Here is a 20,841-nt window from a genome sequence, read left to right as displayed (position 1 = left end):
GTAGGCTTTTAATATTTTCTAATTATATTCTAAATCAGTCAAGTTCTGAAAACTTTGCTGTTTCTCTTCTATAAGAATACTTCTAAATTTCCCTCAGAAATAGTTCTTGGCCCCGAAGCAGCATGGGAAGCCACTACGCAAGAGATGAAATGGATAAAGTTTTTTGTAATCATTCATAACACTTCTGTATATTAAATTATGCCTTCCCTCATGCCTAATATATTTTTCCTTCCATTGTCAAGGTTAACTGATGCTGAAATCAGTGATAGTGAACTGTGAAAGTGTTAATACAATTATGAATCTGTCACTAAGAATTTATTTGTCTTCTGGGGTTTCCAATATGGTGGTGTAGAAATAGTATGCTGGAATTGGTAAGACTTTTTCTACTGCAAGGAAAAAGCAAGAGTAAGTATGACTCAGCCATAGCTTGCTAAGACTTGTGTTTCCACAACAAAGCCAACTCCTCCATGTCAAAATAGCTGCTCATCGGCTCCATTTTGTGCCAACTGGGTGTGGACTTGCAGCAAGATCTGCCTGGCAAAGGAATAGGAGAGACAGAAGAGTTGTGGGAACAAGCTGGCAGAAATATTGCACAGATTAAGTTCCCGCTGGACCTGCGCTGAATAGCTAGTGTCAGCATATCTTAAACAAATTGGTCTGTATTAAATATTAAATGTGGTCAATACTAATAAGAGGTGCTCTTCACACATAACTGCAGTATAGAAGGTTCTGAACTGGTTACTACTAGGTACACTTCAAAATGTTGTTTTTGACCTACAGAACCCTATTTAGCTTGTCACTTGCAATATTCTCAACATTAGGTACAACGTAACCATCCAGCCTGTAAAGAATGTCACCCCGGTCCTTCATAATGAATATGAGATATAAAGGAGAGTTAGAATCCATGTTTTCAATTTTGGCACCAATTCTCTAGAAGAGTTTTCCTCTGGAAACCTGTATGCTGCCCATCTTCTGATGTTCAGGTGACCATATTAAGATCATGGTCACTGGGATGCCATATTAGCATAATAACAGTGAGAGTAATGATTTTAATTATTTGAATAATTCTACACTCATTTTTTATTTATTATATTGTTTACACAATGCATTTTTGTGCTATTTAAGCTGCAAATTGCTATCGGTTCTCCAGAAGTATAGCACTATAGAAATGTAGTAAATAAATAAATATTAACGTGCCATGATTAGCTGTTAAGTATGTCAACTACTATAATTATGTTAACTAGTTTCCTCCTCTTTTTTGGTCCTCAAATCTCAAGGTAAAAAGGCTTTGAGAAGCTCTGCATCAAAGACAAAATGAACATATCAGATGATACTTCTCAATGAAACCAACAGAATTAGAAGAAAGGGTTAAATAAAGTAGTAATAAAAGCAGTGTTTTGGGAAAATCAGTCAAGTGAGTGTAGCAAATCAAAGTGCAGCTGAAAAATCTGATTTTAAGGCATGTACTTCTAATATTGTAATCAATGAAATAACAGGAGTGTTCTGAATAGATTTTAGGATAGACAACAGCTCTCTGTGGCCCCTTTGGAGACTGACTGGTTTTATAGTACTGAAAATGATGGTTTTCAAGATAGGGATATTTTCTTTGTTATTTCTTCCAAAGCAGTAGTCACATGCAAAGACAGCTTGGGACCATGTTCAGGAAAGCTTAGGAGTTTGGCACTTACGTAATCCAAAGCTCGAGGCAGGAGGGATGGAGCTTGCAAAAATGGCAAAGCTGACCAGTTTGATCAGAGAAAAAACAATAAACACTTTTTTGTTTTTTCTCTGATCAAACACTTTTTAAAAAAGACTGGAAGACTTATATGGGTTTATATTGGAAGAAGAAAAGACTGAATTATTTATTTAGGCATTAAAAAGAAACAAAAAGGAAGAGGAAAAATAAGATGGCAAGTACTCAATAGAAAGTGCAGAAATAATTCTACATTTCTGTTTTATTTTCTTCTTTTTCTTCTTTTCTGTGCTTTTCCCTTAATCTTTAATTATGTATGATTTTACTGTATTGAAAAATTCTAATAAACAAAATCCCAAAAGATAAACCTAAAAGAGAAATTACACCAAGCCTCATTTGAACTATAATATTGAATAAAATAGATAGGAAGAGTGCATAGACAAAGCTATCGCAATACTTCCAATGACAAAGAAAACTGTTCTTAAAACCATGTATCTTCTCTTCATGACATTACCTAAGCATTCGCACAAGGGCTGGGATACCCCCAGACTTAAAGATGGACAGCAACCCTTCACGATGGTGAGATAAGTTGTGGAGAATGCTGGTAGTGCAGCGGGCTGTGTCCAGATCACTGGTGTTTTGCATGGTGCGCACCACAGCAGCAACAATTTGAGCAGACTGCATAAGAGCCCGGCGTGAGGCTTCTTTCTTAGACAGCTGGTTCACAATCATAGCTGCTTTGCTGACCACTACCTGGACGGAGAAGAAAAGGAACGGAAGTTGTAGAGTGCAACAGTTATTACAGCAATCTTCAGAGTATCAAGTTCTACTAAACTCCAAATTCCATGTTTCAGTGTTATTTATAATATTAATTTGCTACTTCAGAGCCAAGAAACTCTTATCTGGTGTACAAGATGGTTAATATTATCACCATAAAACAGTACCTAAGATTTTGGTATCAATGATTCTATACACCTTCTGAAACTTTTACAAGAAGCTAAGATTTTACTAGATTTGGGAATATCATGACAGCCACTTTTATCTTGGAGAGGGGGAGATGTTTCGGAGAAGAGGAAGCCCATACAGGGCTGGCAGCTGTCAAGCTCTCTCCCATCGCATTTAACTCCCTTTTGTAACAGGTTGCAACATGCAGAATCTTTCCAGAAAAGGTGTCATGTTAGATATCCATGCCAGGAACCATGTAGGATTTAATAGGAAAAGATCAGCATTTTGAATTTGCTAATTCAAATGCACTGTAATAAACTAATGCAAAAGTACTTTCGTGAGCATTCTGCATTAAAAAGTCCATGTTGTGTGCAACCAAGTTCTGAGTCCTGAATGAATTGATAATTAATGTTCATTTATCAAGTCTTCCTGAATAGTTGAGCACGTTTTGTGAGCTGGATAATATTGTTTGAGTCCTATGCAAGAAATTACAAGGTTTGAAAACTATTTAAAATTCCATCTCTGATGACAATTTTACTCATTAAAAGCAAAAATTGTTTAAGCCCCACCAAACCATACGTCTATAATAGAAGTCTCCAAACTTGGCAATTTTAAGACTTGTGGACTTCAACTCCCAGAATTCCTCAGCCAGCAAAGCTCAGGAATTCTCAGCAAAGCTGGCTGAAGAATTCTGGATGTTGAAGTCCACAAGTCTTAAAGCTGCCAAGGTTGCTCTTTAAGATAAAAGCCAGAACTTTCCTTTGAGTGTACATGATAAATATGAAGAAAAACCAAAATTATTTTGGGTTGATAACAATGCATTCTGTAGCTTCTTTACATTTCCATGTAATGTATCATTTTACTCATAGTATGAGATTACTGAAGCATTAGCAATGCTTCAAATCATAGCCAATCAAGCAGTTAGCTCTATTAAATCCCCCAGAAACCTTTAAGACACCAAGGGTGTAATTGAATTTCCATACCGGATCTTCATCATTCAGCAGTTTGGTGAGTTCAGGGATAGCACGAGTGGCTAGTTCAGCATCATCTTGGTAGTTGATGAGGTGCACAATGGCTGACTTGAGCATTTGAGAGGGCTCAGCCAATCGTTGTACATTTGTCTGCTGCCCCTCAACTTGGGTAGTCAGTAGAAGAGTGTGGTCTTCAGCTGTCTCTGGATACATGGCTGCCCGGATGCGCTGAGCACGGGTCATTGCAAGCTGGGACTCCAATTCCGCTGCAAAGATGATTGACAAGATCATAAGGCTAGAGTTAATTAACTAGCATGATTAAGTAGCTGTAATACAAAGCTGCTTAATTAAAAACATGAAAGTGAGATGGGAAATGGTAACTAGCATGCATAAGGACCTGAAAATTTTTATGTGTGCACACATGCACACCCAGACACAGAGGGAGGGAGGGAGGGATTGGGGTGAGGAATCTTAAGTTTCTGCAGCAACCTAGATTTCTCTGCAGTTCTGAGAGACGTTATAAAGAAGTTGGTGCCTCTACGTGCCTATTCTTGTTGCCTGAATTTTTTTTTTTACTGTTTCTCATTAAATGGTTTTCTGCCCCATTCCCTGCTCTTTCAATATGTAATATGAAATATCAATATATAACATGAAATGTTGGTAAATTTTACTAATCTCTATGCTATCCGAGGTCCTAGGCGATAGAGATTCCTGGCAGTGAATCATTTTATCATTTTACTCCATCATAAAAACATAATCCTTTTGTTCTTTCAACAGCCAAGATATTCTGCTCACCCCTGAAGGTATTGATTCCCACGAAAGTAAGAAGCAGCAATAAAAAAGAAACCCTGAACTTCTCTGGATTACTTTTGTAATGCTTAGAAGACTTTTATGTTTCTGTGCTTTATTTTGAAATAACCTGTTTGTGTGGGCTTTTTTCACTTTATAGAGAGTGAGCGAAGTCTTAGGAAAAGTGGCACGACCACATTTAAACTTAAATCTAGATTTCCAATTCATAAAATAGAAGATCATTTCTAAAACTTGACTGATCCTGATAAATGACAAAATGAGGCAGATTATTACTGCTTTCTAAGCTACTATAGCTGTACTGTAACCACCCACATTAATAGCTTCTAGCATGTATGACATGGTTCTAAATCTTTTGCTTAAAATTAAAAACTGACCAAAGCAAACTGTTATCTTCTAAGCATGTGTTGGTAATTTTAAGGAGACTGATTTAACAAGTCTACACAGTCAGGATCCAGGAATTATAAGGACAATTATCTTTATCCATCTGATTAAAAATCATTATTAAGTTACAGAACAATAATTCAACATTTTAGTCTGAATCTATGTTAAAAAAAAAACAACAGTAGGTGTATATAAGCCTGTAAAACAAAAGTAAGCAAAAGGTAGATCTGGGAACCGGATAATTTTCAGTCTATAACATCAGTGTCTGTCTTAATGCAAATTAAATACTGTTTCTTACATTCACATTGATAACCATTTTAAGATATCCAATTGAATATAATGTAAAATTATTACTGCATCTCACATAACTTTAAGTTCACAGAACTCAATGAGAACTAAACTAAATGTCACAGAATTTGCAGGGTAGCAATCTCTGACTACTGTGATTTGATTAAAGATTATATTACTTTATATTTTCCCAGGCTAATATTCTTGTGATAGAAGAGTGCATGATCTAGGGAGCTAGGAATACTGGACTTTCTATTTCCAGAGCATTATAAAATACAAGGTGAAGGATAGATGTTGCTTTCAATTTCTTTAAGGAATAAAGGCAAATTGTGCATTTAATCAAATAAAGGCAAATATTACCTTGAGTCTGGGCCTGCCCTGATCCAGGTTGGCTGTAAGTAGTAGTTTTCTTAATGGTGTACTGCTTGCCATAGAGATCATCTTCATCCATCAAGCCCTTGCTGCTCACTGATGGCACCTGGGTGTTCATTCCAGAATGGATGCCTGAATCATAGGTGTATGTTTGCTGCCATTCTGTCACCTTGATGGGTTGATCGATTATGTTCATCACCTCCATGGCTATTCTGTAAAAACACCCATCCAGATTAGACCCTCAAATATAATGCACAACACCTGTAGCCAATCTTTCCCAATGTCCAATTCTCAATAAATCTGCATTTGCTCCAGGAAACTTTTCAGAATGCAGTTTGCTGCTGTCTACTAGTATGGATGACAAATTCCCCACATCAAAACTATTCAGCTTACATATTTTTCTTGTCTCACACATGGGCTCCCACCAAGCTTTAGGTTAACTAGTCTTCATAAAGTACAAAGGCTGTTGTTGCTCTACAGTTAAGACTCTTTCCTGATTTAGTCCAATGAAATGGTTATAGTAGTTCTACACATCTACCAGTTTCAGCTCCCAAAAGATCCAAAAAAATGTATGATCCTCGCACTGTTACCATCTTCACAAAACACAGTGCCCCCAGTGAATCAATAGCGCTCCAATTTGCACCCAGCAAAGGAAAAAAAAAAACCTTGGTCACTTACTTAAAAAACATAATGGAATTCAACAAGACACTGTGTTGTTTTGCATTCAGCACATTAAAGTGGTGGTGAATTTCTTCTATACTGCAGCTAAACTGGATGTTAAACTAAACCACACCAGAACTGCAACATTCAGAGAACATGGCCATAAAAACAATATTTTTCTCTTCCCTTTGTTATTTTTCCACTTACATCTGCACTTTATGAGAGAACAGTCAGTGGCCCAGGCAGCAGTAGATCACCACTGTATCTAATCCAAGCCCATATCTCTCCAAGGATTGTGATTAGCTATGGCTGCTCTTGATGGCAGCAGGATTCTCTCACAAGTGCAGAAATAGGGGAAGGGATAGCAAAGGTGAGAGGAATAGGAAAGCGAAAGGATTTTTTGCTTCATTGGAGGTGGGCTGTGAAGAAGGCAGGCAGGTAGGAGAGAAATGAGGGAATGGTTGATCACTGATTTGGCTCAGGTTCTTCCTCCATGCATCACGGAACATTTACAAATGGAACAAATTATTTTTCGCCAAACTGCTTCAGCAACATGCTGGCCCTGATATAAAGGCTCCAATATGAAGATATGAAGTACAGTATATCCTCAGTGATTGTTAGCAAGCTTCCTTATTACACAGCAGCTCATAGATGACATGAGTTCAGAGCCTTGGTCCCGCTTCTATTTTAAACCCCAGGATTTAAATTATACACGTATACTTAGACATATTTATCTCTTGTCAAATTTATTTCATATTTATATGGAAACCAGCTTTTAATTTATTTTTTACTTTTCCCTGCCAGGGCAGCAAGATAAATATCTCTTGTTTGTTAGGAATAGCTGTTTTACAGAACAGGAAAACATCTACCATGAATATTGGAAAATAACCTTTTAATATTATTTCTCATTAAGATAGAAAACAGTGACAGCTAAGGAAGGAACTGTCAAATAACTTTTTAAAAGGCTTAATTTTTATAGGGTGTTCTCAGGAAACCTAAAAGAAATGCTACCAGTTGTATTCCCCATCATGAAATGTGCTTTTAATATTTTATTTGCTTTGTAAAGAGAGAAGACAGAAGAGGTAGAAGAAACATTGCTTACCAAGATGGCATTAGTCCTTCCTAAATAAAGGGTAGAAATAAGAGTTGCTTGGAAACAACCTCCTGCCCCAGATGAATTTGCTAGCTTGTTTTCTGATGGGTAGAGGCTAATAACAGACACAATTAAGTGCTGCTCCTTCCCTAAAAACATGTTGCCCTTATACTCTGAGCAACCCATCTCCTCCTATTAAATCTGCGGAATATAACTTGGGAAGGAGAAAGTATGCCTGGTGCCATCAAGATAATCAACTTACAGGGCATCTATGTGCAAGGAAGATAGGAAAACCTTAATGACAGCAATTTCAACAGCTGTCAGTACATATTAACCAGTACATATTAACGATATGTACTGGTATTTGGAGAAAAAATTCTCTGAGTAGATTAAGTTGTTTAAAATGCTATTGTAGTCAAACTGGTGATTTATTCCCTCACCTCATCCCATCTGGGGACATCAAAGAAATCTTACTCATAAAACCTTGACCAGCTGTCTGCAGTCAAGCAGCTAAAAAAATGTGTAGCTCTAAATAGCAGCTGACTAAACTAACATGTTGAAAAGCTATGCTTCATTCTATAAGCTATTTGATGATCATTTTTGCAGCTGTTTCTATAGAATCTTCCCCCCAACCTGATTTCCTCTAAACGTTTTGTGGGTATTACTCCCAGATTTCCCCAAAATTACTACTTTATGTGATACATTTTTTATTTTTATTTTATACATTAATAGTATGATAGGAATATCTGGCATGTCAGAGTTCATTTTATTTTGGAATATTATAACAGGGAGGAAGAAAACTTAATTTACCACATGTCCTCTCATAGGATAGAAGTTGCCTTACATCACTATCCCAGTTTTTCCTGTCTAAGTCTTTTTTTTCTTCCGTCATTGAAACCGAATTAACTTTCATCGCATTTGTGCGGCTGTCTTTCTTCAAGGCATTTAGTGCAATGCATACAGGCTTTTCTTAGTTTATAGTCACCACAACCTTGTGATTTTTGATAAGGTAGCTTAAGTCATAGCTCAGGTATGCTTTAATTTAAAATAGAGCTGTCTACTTAGAGTCATATAATACTTTCAAAATAGCACTTTAACACTAAGAGTTGGCTTATACTATTAGAAGAACACAATGGAAAAGTTTTGACGGATGTACATATGGTTCTTTACATTTTAGTTCTTACATGAAGCTAAAAAATAGTTTGCTTAATATTTGTTGATTTGTTATCAGCAAGTCACAAAAAGGTTTAGCAGAATGTTAAAAGTCAAGTCACGGAGGTGGAAACAGATTTTGTAAAATAATCCTATTCAAATGATGAAGAAAATTCAGTTATGATAATTCTCATTCAGCATTACTAAGCTTGGAGAAGAATATTATACATATTTAAATATTCTTCTACAAAAAAAAATTAACTTTTGAAAATTAGCATGCTTATCCATATATCTTTTATGTTCAATGTTTTTATACACCATCTGCTTTCTATATAGTATAATGGTTGAAAAATGTAAAATTTAAAAAGAAACCGTGAGTATATAAGATAAAAGCATATTATTAATTGATGGTATTGGAAGTTTCTTGATCCAAATGTATCATTACACTGAAAAATCCTTATCACCTTCTGATTTACCCCCAAACGCCTTGCAGATTGCTAGTTTTACAATGGTGTTGTGAACATAACAACCATAGTAATCAGTCATTAAACTATAACTTCCTTCTGTCTCATCTATCCAGATGCCACTTTTTCCACTTAGATTGGGAGCATAACCCATTGATTAGGAACTACCATTTCTATAAACTCAATGGTATCGCATTCAGAAAGATTGTACCTAGCTTCATAATATTGGCCTGTCTAGACAGTATTGACTGACAAACCCAGTCAAATACTACGCAAATTACAAGGGAACACGTGTTAAAACGAAGTCAGGGAGAGAAGAGCAGGGCCTAGCACTAACAAAAGATGCATTAGCTATGTTGGTGATTAGGAAGAGAGTCCCTCAAGCAAAAGGAGAATAACTGCCACACCCAAGCTAGGAATGGCAGTTAAGTTGCTTCTCATTTCTATTCCCCAAGGAAGACAATTAGACAGGTTCCTTCTGCCAGATGGAAATAAATTGAAACTTGTGAAGGAAGATGTATTCCTCCAGAAAATGGCTTCTTAGCTTGGCATTCCAATTACTAATATATCATGCAAACCGATCCAAAGTTGTTTGCTTTATATAAATAACTGCCCAGTACAAATTTAAATATTTGCTTGAAGCAGATGGTCTTTTGCCATGTACTTCAAGAATGCTTCAAGAAGTGATACTACTGAGCTTTTTAAATGAAGGTGTAGCTATCGCCTCCTAATTCCACACATGAAGAGTCTCAGAAATTGTACTCTGAAACATCCCAACAAATGTGGATGGAAGAAGTAAGATTTCTGAATGCATCTAGAATATAGAAGATTAATTATTTGGTACAGTAAATTGAGTAAAGGGTACATGCATAGTAAAAGAGAAAGGTAAGCCTAAAGAAGTGCTGCTTTCTGAATTTCCAAGTTCTTAGAATGTTTCAGTCAGGCCTGAAAGTAGACTGATCTCTAGATAACAGCCACTGTGCTCAAAGTGGATACTTATTACGCCCACAAAATCTACAATGGCAAAATCTATAATGGCTGTAGTGTTAATTTGCTGACATTGTCAGTTAGTTGGGTACCTTGGTTAATCTTAGACGATCTCAAAAAGCAAGATCGTGTTTTAATACTGGAATGTGAAACCCTCAAGTCAGTAGGTTTGACTGGGAAAATGAAAATTATCCTGGAGAAAGGCAGTGTTAAACCCAGTTATATAGTAGTATCCCCATATGGTAAGAAGTGAACGTGTCTATAAAATTACTAGGAATTGAATTTAGTTCAAAGGCGTTTGTTTTAATTTTACGTTAGAAACTAGTTTGAATGTCCAGTGCTCCAATGTTTCCATGCCCAATCAAAACTGGAAAGAACAAACCCTGTCTTTTTTTAAGAGATGATGTGGCACTCATTGAAAGAGGGGAGGGGGAGGAAAGACAACTTTTTAAATTCATTTTCTTTTCAGGCTCCAAAGGACCATTACTTCTGTGGCAAAGCTGTTGCTTCCAGAATGAATGCCCCAAAATATATGGTGAGTTGGGAGCATACATGAATTGCTGCACAATGGCAGGGCAGGAAATTCATTTAATTCCTTTTCAAGGAATTGTGCTGAGACATTTAAAATCACTGCATAAAGAAGGTCCTTTCTGCATTGTTAAGCACAATGGCTGCAGTAGTTAACGTAACACAAAAGTAACAAGAAAATTGAGCCAAATGCTGTTAATTAAATCAGCCAAGCTTTCCGATTTACAGTTTAATAAAACTAGAACTGCATAAAGAATTATGGTCTCTTACTGCAGGTAATTCTTTTCTTGCTGCGCACTAAAACCATATGGCTCCTAGTTAACCAACTGGATCTTCTGCATAATGAGTGAACCCCAGCAAAGAAATATATATAAATCATTAATTTTGTAAGTTCTTCAAAATATACACTGAGCATAAAGTAAGAATGTTTTGGGGTACAACTTTAAGTTTCCATAAAATTTAATTTTTAACCTGCATAATTTACAAAAGAAAGTAAAACCAGTTAAGGATAAAATCTTAAAAATCAATTGATCATATGAATTTCACACCAAGTTGTTTCAAGCAGCAGGGAAAGTCCAAAGTTTTTTGCTTTTCAAGCAGTGTTCCAGATGTCACAATTTACTATTTTACGTTGACAGTTTCTGATATGTCTACTCCTTTGTAACATGTTTACATATAGTTATCTTCAATATTTTAATAACAAATTTTAACCAGTATAAAAACATATATAAGAACATGAGAATCAAAAACACAATACAAGCAATGTTGAAATATAGTGTATAGTAGACGAGAAAAAGCATTCAACAATTTCCATTTGGGGCTTCCGGTTTGAGCTTCTTTGGCGACAGACTGAAATCTGCGATCGTGTGCAGTTTCAATCTGTGCTCGCCGCTGGAGCACCCCGAGCTGGCTGGTTTCGGGGCTAAGCCACCCCGTAGAGGTGGTGAAGAGGGGGGAGACTACCAGCAAGGTCAAGGAGAGTTGCATCTCTCCTCCCCAACTGGCCATTACTCCCTTTCCCGAAGGCGGTAGGAGCGGTGGCCAGAAATGGCCATCTCAATGAAGAACTCGACTGGAAAATAATGTGCAGGAGGAAGATAAGAAGAGAAAGTTTTGGCTGACCAGGTCAAACTGAAAAAGCAACAATATAAGGTACCCTGGAATTTGAATTATAATGAACAACATTGTTTCCAAAGAAGACTTTGAAGTGGCAAATGAGAGAGGGAGGGGAAAGGCTTTGGTTTTTTTTTTCTTTTCTTCCCTATATTGACAACTAAGAGATTTAAGCAAGAAACTGGCAAAAATCCACTTTGACATTAACAGGTATTTAAGCTGAAAATAAAATGTCAAAGGGACAATAAAGATTTCTGGATTCTGTAAAACTTTTAAAAGAAGGAAAAAAAACAAAAGGGTGGAATCTGGAAAAATGGAGGAAACCGCCTGGAAGTGAAAGGAATTAACAGTGAAACTTTAACAAGATTCCTAAAAGAAACATTTGAACTGAAACTTTGCAACATGATAAGAGAACCCTGGAAGAGAAAGTGGAAAAAAGAAGCAAGAAGAAACAGCTTTGGATTATTTGGATTATTTGGATTACTTGGTGATTGATGATTGATTTTTGGATTTTTGGCTATTGGATCTAAAGGACTAAAATTAATCGGGTGGTTGTTTAAAAGTTTTTAAAATGGTATCACTCTTGGAAGAATTGAGAATGGAACTTAAAAAACAGAAAGAAGACGCACAAGAAGAGGTTCTTTCAGCTTTGTATTTCAATTTTTAGAAATGGAGATCCTAAACTATGAGAAACAACAAGAAATGCCTGTAGAACAAGAAGGGCGGGACAAAGAAGAAGCCATCTTCAATGACCAAGTATTTCTATGCGGGGAAAAGAAAGGAAAGGGGGAAAAGTGAGTGAAATATTTAAGATTTGAACCCCCAAAAAAAAAAGAATAGCTTGAAAAGTAATTACAACATTATGAAGAAACAGAAAAGAAGATTACAGAAGATAGAATCAGAATTAGAGAGAGAAGGGGTCAAAAAGGGAAGGGAGAAGAAGAGGGAGAAGAGGGAAAGGAAAAGAAATTATAAAGGACAGAAATAGGACATAGAGAAACAGGGAAAACGTACAAAGATTAAGGATATAAACCTATTTAGAAGACACAGAGATAATGGGTGAAAACTTAATTGAAAGGGGGATTCTGCAAGGGTACACAAGATAATATTGTTATATTAGAAATAGAAATGAACTTTGAAAATATGAAACAAGTGTGATTAAAATATAGATAAAATACTCATTGCAATGTAATGGAATGTTTAATAAATAAATGAAATAAAGAGAATGAAAGAATGAAATTAGGAAAGGAGGGGAACATTTTAATTATTATAAATGTGTTATAAAAAATAAGTGAAGAGGAATATGAAAGAAAAATGAAAAAAATATGGAAATTATAGAAGTATGAAAAAAAATTATAGAAGTATGATACTTTATTGAAAAGAAATGTTAAAGATGTCAAATATTATAATTAACATTAATGATAGAGCTAAATTGGAATAAGAATAAGTATTTTATTTATTATTGTTTTATATATATATATTTTCTCTTTAAGAACTTAGTGCATATTTTAAGAATGTACCAAGCAGAATTCGACTGGAAGTTATGTTATATTGAATGTTATAATTGTAAAGGCATAAATTGAAGTTTAAATAAGAATTGAATGGATAAAAATTAAAAGATACAAAGGTGTCATACTCCAATTAGTAACTAGAGGGAAAATTTTGTTTAATGAGAAAAAAATACAAATTGAAACAGGACAGAGAAAAGTATAAATGACTAGAAAGGTATTGAAACTTAGAAATATATATATATATATATATATATATATATATATATGGATCTTTGGTTGTTGGGTTTTCTCCCGTAAGATTCGAAGTATCTAGGCAACGTTTGATGAAGTCTCATTCATCATCTTCAAAACTTCATCGAAGCGTTGCCTAGATGCTTGAATCTACTGGAGCACAAACGAACAACAAATCACATACAAATACCATGAGAACCTCAGAAAACATATATATATATGTTTTCTGAGGTTCTCGCGGTATTTGTATGTGGATCTTTGGTTGTTCGGGTTTTCTCCCGCGTAAGATTCAAGTATCTAGGCAACGTTTCGATGAAGTCTCATTCATCATCTTCAGGCTTCTGTCTCCGGCTCTGTGCTTCTCAGAGTAATGGAGATTGCAGCTGCTTCCTCCTTTTAACTGCCAGTGGGGGTGGGACTTGATTGGGTGGGGGCTTGGCTGTGTTCTGATTGGGTGGGGGTGTGTTCTCATTGGTAGGGGGTTTGGCTGTGTTCTGATTGGTTGGGGGGTTGGTCGTGTTCTGATTGGTTGGAGGCGTGTTCTGTTCAGGTGGGAGCTTGGTTGTGCTGAGGTTAGTCTTAGTTGCTGGGGGATTTGAGCTGGAGAGTTGTGATCTTGCTGTTTGGCTTCTAGTTCGTGGTCCTGCTGCATCTTCATAGTGGGTGTCGGTATGCTTCATGTATGGCTCAGAGGGGTTTGAAGTGGGTAGTGATGCAGCTGCAGTGCAGCTTCTGGTCCATGGTCGTTTCTCATTTTCTGAATGGGTGGGAGTCTGTTTTCTACATGGAAGTGTGGTGGTGGCATCTTGTGTGGCTCTCATGGGTGTGGGTCCGGTGTCCTTCTTCATATTAGGTACTCGTCTGTTCATGAGGGCGGGTTTCCAAATGGCTGGAAGGCGGGAGGTGTCATCTCGTTTGTTCATGCTGTGTGGGCGTTTTTCTATCTCTATGGCTTCTCTGATTATTCTGCTGTTGAAGTGTTCGGTTTTGGCGATAGTTCTGGTATTTTTAAAATCAATTTCATGTCCTGTGGCTTTGAGGTGTTGGACCAGGGAAGAGGTCGTTTCTTCTTTTTGATTGAGTTCTTATGTTCTTCAATGCGTGCACTTATTCTTCTGTTAGTTTGTCCAATGTATGTGGTAGGGCAGGCAGTGCAGGGGATTTCGTATACTCCTTGGTTTTCTAATTCGATTTTGTCTTTGGGGTTTCTTAGGATGGTGGATATTTTTCTGTTTGTGCAGAATGCTGTTTTGATGTTGTGTTTTTGGAGGATCTTGCTAATTTTGTCTGTAGTGCCTTTTATATATGGGAGGAGGGCTTTGCCGTTTTCTTGTTCTCTGTCTTGGATTTTGGTTGGGGTTTCTTTTTGGATTAGGTGGGTAATCTTCTTTCTTTGGAATCCATTGGCTGTAAGTACGTTGGTGAGAGTGTGTAGTTCGGTTTTTGGTGTTGTTCATCGGCTAAGCATTTTTGTTCTGGAGATGAGTGTCTTGGCTACGGAATTGATCTGTGCTGGGTGGTGGTGTGAGAGTGCATGTAGATAGCAGTTAGTATGTGTTTTCTTCTGGTAGATGGTGTGTCCTAGGGAGCCATTGGATCTTTTGTATACCAAGACATCTAGGAAGGAAGTTGATTGTTGGCTTCTGTTTCCATGGTGAATTGTATTTTGGGGTGTAGGCTGTTGAGGTATGTGAGGAAGTTGTTCAGTTTTTCTTTCCCGTGTGGCCAGATTATGAAGGTGTCATCTACGTATCTGAGCCAGAGTTTGGGTTTGTGGTCGTATTTTCTAGAGCTTGTGTTTCAAAGTGTTCCATGTAGAGGTTTGCGATGACAGGTGAGAGGGGTGATCCCATGGGTGCTCCTTCTATTTGTTTGTATTTTTGTCCATTGTAGGTGAAGTAAGTATTGGATAGGCAGTGGTTGGTTAGATCTAGGATGTGCTTGGGGGGTTGTATTTGTTTGGATGGCTGTCAAGGCTTCTTTTATTGGCACTTGGGTGAAGAGGATATGACATCGAAGCTTACTAGTAGGTCGCTAGGTTGTAAGTTTTGTTTCTTTATGATCTCGATGAACTGGAATGAGTTTCTTACGTGTGAGTTGATGGATTCTGCATAGGATTGTAGTTGTTTGGCAAGAAATTTGGCCAGGTTTTGTAGAGGTGAGCCTATGGAGCTGACTATTGGTCTGAGTGGGGTTCCTTCTTTGTGTATTTTGGGGAGACCATAAAGCTTGGGGCATCTGGATGATTTTTCTCTGGGTATGATTCCTTGCTGGATTTCTTCGCTGATGGGGAGGCTTTTATTTTGGATTTGGTAGTTTTTTCTAGGTAGGTGGTGGGGTCTGTCTTTAGGGGTTTGTATGTGGGGTCTTGGAGTAGGTTGGTTAACTTGGTTTGGTAGTCAGATGTGTTCATTACCACTGTCGAGTTGCCCTTGTCTGCTGGTAGGATTATTATGCTGGTGTCTTCTTTCAGGTTAAGTAGTGCAGTTTGTTCTTCTTTGGATAAGTTGCTTTTGGGTGGTTTGCTAGTGCAGAGGATGTTGGTGATTTCGAGTCTGATTTTGTTAGCATCATCAGGGTTGGTTTTGGTCAGGCTGGTTTCAACTCCGCATATGATGGTTTCTGTGGGGATGTGTTTGGGAGCGACAGCAAAGTTGAATCCTTTTGAAAGGATCTTGGTTTCAGCTTCAGTGAGGATCTTGTCTGAGATGTTGTGCACTGTTTGTTTCATGTGTGGCTGTGGGGGAGGAGTTGGTTTCTGGCGTTGTTGTAGTTTCCTGAGTTTGTTGGTGTGTGTGTCTGTCTTGAGGATGGTCTGTGTTTCGGCTCTCCAGACAGCGAGTTGTTTGGTTGTCCCAAAGTAGAGGTGAATCTTGTTGCTGAGTCTGAGGTGGAGTGTGAGGAGATCTTTGTTGATTTGGTCTAGGAGAAACCTTTTTGTGTGAAGTTCATTTCTAATTAGGGCCAGTTCTGTTCTTTTTTAGGATGCGTTTGGTGGCTGCTGTGTTGGTGTGGAATTTCAATTGGAAGCTTGTGGGAATTAAATTTTGATCTCGGCAGTTGCATAAGAATGCAAGGTCACATAAAATGGAGGCTCTTTGGACTTCAAGTTTTTCATAAGTCCAGGTCAGATGGTGGGTTTCCTCCCCGTAGAGGTGCAGTATTTGTTTTCTGAGGTTCTCGCGGGTATTTGTATGTGGTTCTTTGGTTGTTCGGGTTTTCTCCCGCGTAAGATTCGAAGTATCTAGGCAACGTTTCGATGAAGTCTCATTCATCATCTTCAGGCTTCTGTCTCCGGCTCTGTGCTTCTCAGAGTAATGGAGATTGCAGCTGCTTCCTCCTTTAACTGCCAGTGGGGGTGGGACTTGATTGGGTGGGGGCTTGGCTGTGTTCTGATTGGGTGGGGGTGTGTTCTCATTGGTAGGGGTTTGGCTGTGTTCTGATTGGTTGGGGGTTGGTCGTGTTCTGATTGGTTGGGCGTGTTCTGTTCAGGTGGGAGCTTGGTTGTGCTGAGGTTAGTCTTAGTTGCTGGGGATTTGAGCTGGAGAGTTGTGATCTTGCTGTTTGGCTTCTAGTTCGTGGTCCTGCTGCATCTTCATAGTGGGTGTCGGTATGCTTCATGTATGGCTCAGAGGGGTTTGAAGTGGGTAGTGATGCAGCTGCAGTGCAGCTTCTGGTCCATGGTCGTTTCTCATTTTCTGAATGGGTGGGAGTCTGTTTTCTACATGGAAGTGTGGTGGTGGCATCTTGTGTGGCTCTCATGGGTGTGGGTCCGGTGTCCTTCTTCATATTAGGTACTCTCCAGCTCAAATCCCCCAGCAACTAAGACTAACCTCAGCACAACCAAGCTCCCACCTGAACAGAACACGCCTCCAACCAATCAGAACACGACCAACCCCCAACCAATCAGAACACAGCCAAACCCCTACCAATGAGAACACACCCCCACCCAATCAGAACACAGCCAAGCCCCACCCAATCAAGTCCCACCCCCCACTGGCAGTTAAAAGGAGGAAGCAGCTGCAATCTCCATTACTCTGAGAAGCACAGAGCCGGAGACAGAAGCCTGAAGATGATGAATGAGACTTCATCGAAACGTTGCCTAGATACTTGAATCTTACGCGGAGAAAACCCGAACAACCAAAGATCCATATATATATATATATATATATATATATATATATATATATATATATATATATATATATATATATATATATATATATAATTAATTTAGAAAGGAATGAGATAATTTAAAATAAGATTGAGAAAACTAAGGGAAGGGAAAAAACATTGAGAAAATGTTAAAATAGTAATAAGATATGGAATAGAATACAAAAATGAATATGAAATTGAATTTGTGTCTATATGGAGAAGTGATAACCCAGGACCATGCTATTCTCCAAAAAGAAATTTTACTTGTATTATGTTTTGTGAAAACTAAAATAAAAATTTTATAAAATAACAATTCCCATTTTGTTCTCCCCAGGGATTAGTATCTAAAGAGCACTGACAATTTCAAATATTTTTATGGATGCACATACTATCTTAAATTCAAGTTTTTTATTAATTGCATTTTAAATTTCAAATACCATATGTACTCTTATAAGATTCTTGAAAAAGTCTATTAACTAGTCTTTTAATAAATTTGCAAATGTAGCTTACAAATTACTTAAAGGCCTTGTCTTCCATTCTATAGCTTCTCTGACCATTTGTGGGACATTACAGAACCATTCTCTTTGCTATCAGATAATTCAGAATCAATTCTGATTGGTACTAATTATTGTGACTTTTTCCTGAGTATGCAATATTTTAAATAAGAGCTAATTATTTATTCTTGGAAGCAAGGATGACCTTTCATAATGATGTCAATATTTTTTAAAAAACCAAGGCAGAATGTTAGAATGGATTAATTTTGCTCTGATTCAAAAGAATAGAATAATCCTAACAGTTACCTATTGGGAATGGGCACACAATGGTACAGGATTGTTTGAAATATCTCTGACTGATCCGTAGTAGATCAGCAGGGTCACCAATTTTTAATTGCCATTTCTTTGCACATGCACATGTGAAAAGGAAGAAAGTATCTAAAGAGTCTGAATTCAAACTTGTTTGTCTAATCGAAAAAGAAAGAGGTGGAGATATCCAGAGATTGAACTCTTTAAATGTACAAGTGAATACACACATTTATGCAGAAATTATATATGTAAACCAAGCCATCATTATTAATAACAATGTCACCACCATTATTTGTGTACCTAAATTTACCTGGTGTGAATTGGACATTATGTAAAGCAAAAAGTAGATCTGCCCATTCCTGGCCTAGATCAGCTCAAGTAGAGCAAGAGTTTGCTTTTGAATTACAGTACATTTGATTTCATCCTCCACTGTATTGCTGCATAAATAGAAGTTTGCTGATTCCGCAATCTTCTTAAGCAACTATAGCTGAAAAGGGCTTGTTTCCAATCCAAGTTTGAGCTGTAAAAGAATGAGATTCCTTTTGGTGCTTAGGGTGGATAGTACGAGGAGAACAAGTTTCAGAACCCCACCAAGAATTTGTGTTCTATCTCTCTGAATTCCACTGGGGGTCCTGATTAACCAGTTCAATGAAGGGAGCTGGCATTTGTGAGAGGTGAGAGAAGGAAACTCCCACAACTGAATAAAGCCAGAGTGTTTCCTTTTATGGACACACTGAGACAACTGAACACATAATTTGCTCCTACTTAATAGAAAGAAGCACATTCCAGCTGCCTCCCTTCTTCCTCCTCCCACTCATTTCTAACAAAGGAAGCTATATCAGAAATCCAGTCAGAAATCCAGACCTTGCAGAGAGAAAATACTAAGAAGTGACAACATTTAGTTCCAGACAGATATGGATATCTTAAGTCCTTACTCCCACAGATTATTAAACTAGCTAGCAGAATTTGTGCAATAGCTAGGTTATGGATTCAAGATTCAGACCCAACATGGCCCAATTTAAAGGACTACCAATGATTCTTTATCCCATTACCTTAGTGGATGGGAATTTACAAATCCAAATCTACTGCCACTGGCTCAATAATTACTTTCTTCACCTCATAATTATGCTGCAAAAGTTAACATGGTTACTCTTCTCCAAAATATAATTGATTGTAATATAATTACTTCACAGTCCTCTATACAACAGTTGTATCCTTATCTTTATTTTGTTTTGTTTTTTGTAGAAGACTGGCATTTTTCACCATAATTATACTTTCTTCATGTTCTATTACATGTTACGCATGTGACAAATTACAGCATTGGGGACCAGATGAATATATACAGCAGTAAGTTAAGATTGTTTTAAAAAAATAGATATGTTAAATAATAGCTGTAAGAAAGTGATTACTGTTATATTGGTAAGAAAAGTATTAATTATAATTATAAGCACAAGATATATGTATCCAATCGACATATGGTTAAAATGAAATGGAATTATTGTAAAATATAAAATAAAAAAATGTAATTAAAAAAAATTACAATATTGGAAGCAGAGTTGTACCAAGGAAAATGCTGACTTATTTAAAATGAGAGCAGATGTCAACTTCCATGATATAATATGCAAAAATGCATCACATAACAGACAAAAAATTAGCAACATCAAGTACTTTGCAAAAGAGCGCCAGTGATGAATGTTATTTTTGGCACTCTTTATGAACATTAAACCGAAGTATGTCATATAAAAGAGTGGAATTAATAATGAAAAGGTATAACAAATAAAAACCCCACTAAGCAATATACAGATTTTATATAAGTTCAGCCAAAACTGGTGTGCTCCATTTAGCTTAGTTTTCAATTCAGTTTCAACAGGGTGAACCATGGCAAGGGAATGTAACGGTAGTAGTGATGGGGAATAGTCAAAGGAAGACACAAAATTGCCTACTTCTAATTTACAACATTATTAATATCATATTTTTTTCTGTTTCAAAGTCATGAATTGCATGCAATTCTGCACATAAACTCATCTAATAACTACTCCATTTTTTTCTCTATTTGCATTTGAATTCCATCTGCTATATTATTACTGCCTAAAATACTTCAACTCTATGCCAAGCATTTCAAAATCTGCTGTTACCCATCCTGTAATATTTGCTTCCTTTCAATCCATTGGTTCCAATGAGGCCTGGAGCTGCCACTGATAATTCTGAAATATGTACAGGGAGGTTTTTAAAAAGGCAATAAATAGGGACAATGTGTTGTTGTTTTTTTAATTAGTATAAAGAGGAAATCCTGGACAACTAATCAGCCAGCCATGAGGTTACATGTCTACATTAAAAATATTTAGAACTTTCCCTTCCTTATTCACACAGAGATAACAAGTAAAATACTAATGTTAATATTTATAGGAAGAGTCCATATTAATTAATTAATTAATTCAAGTCCATATTAACAAGATGGCAAATTGTCTAAAGAAGGCAACAGCTATAAATATGTAATTATTTTTTAAAGGTTTCACATTTTTTGACACCTGTTGCCTGCACAAATCTGGCTACACATGCAAAAGGAAGCATCTGCTGACAGGAGATACTACCAAAGAAAATGAGGAGTTTCTTGTTCAGAAGGATTTATTTACATCTGACTGGAATGATTTATCCATTGGTTAAAACAATCGTTTTAAAGAAAA

The 20,841-nt window shown here is 36.9% G+C and overlaps 1 protein-coding gene across 4 annotated transcripts in view; it reads right to left on the bottom strand.

The window, feature by feature from the left end:
* The window catches only part of JUP (junction plakoglobin), a 56,496-nt gene that overhangs the window by 10,961 nt on the left and 24,694 nt on the right, over positions 1 to 20,841 (bottom strand). For all 4 annotated transcript variants that reach the window (XM_087916209.1, XM_087916208.1, XM_026720514.2 and 1 more), the window contains exons 2-4: positions 5,449 to 5,672; positions 3,622 to 3,875; positions 2,208 to 2,446 (exon numbers count right to left, since the gene is read on the bottom strand). In XM_087916209.1, coding sequence (XP_087772335.1) covers positions 2,208 to 2,446; positions 3,622 to 3,875; positions 5,449 to 5,665 — 710 coding nt within the window. In that variant the 5' untranslated portion in view covers positions 5,666 to 5,672. The remainder of the gene's footprint in view (positions 1 to 2,207; positions 2,447 to 3,621; positions 3,876 to 5,448; positions 5,673 to 20,841) is intronic.

This window comes from Pseudonaja textilis, chromosome Z (genome assembly GCF_049901715.1).
Source record: "Pseudonaja textilis isolate UNSWEBS1 chromosome Z, rPseTex1.2, whole genome shotgun sequence".
Lineage (NCBI taxonomy): Eukaryota > Metazoa > Chordata > Lepidosauria > Squamata > Elapidae > Pseudonaja > Pseudonaja textilis.
The sequence above is the reverse complement of the archived record's forward strand: the minus strand, read 5'-3'. Positions and strand labels throughout refer to the sequence as shown.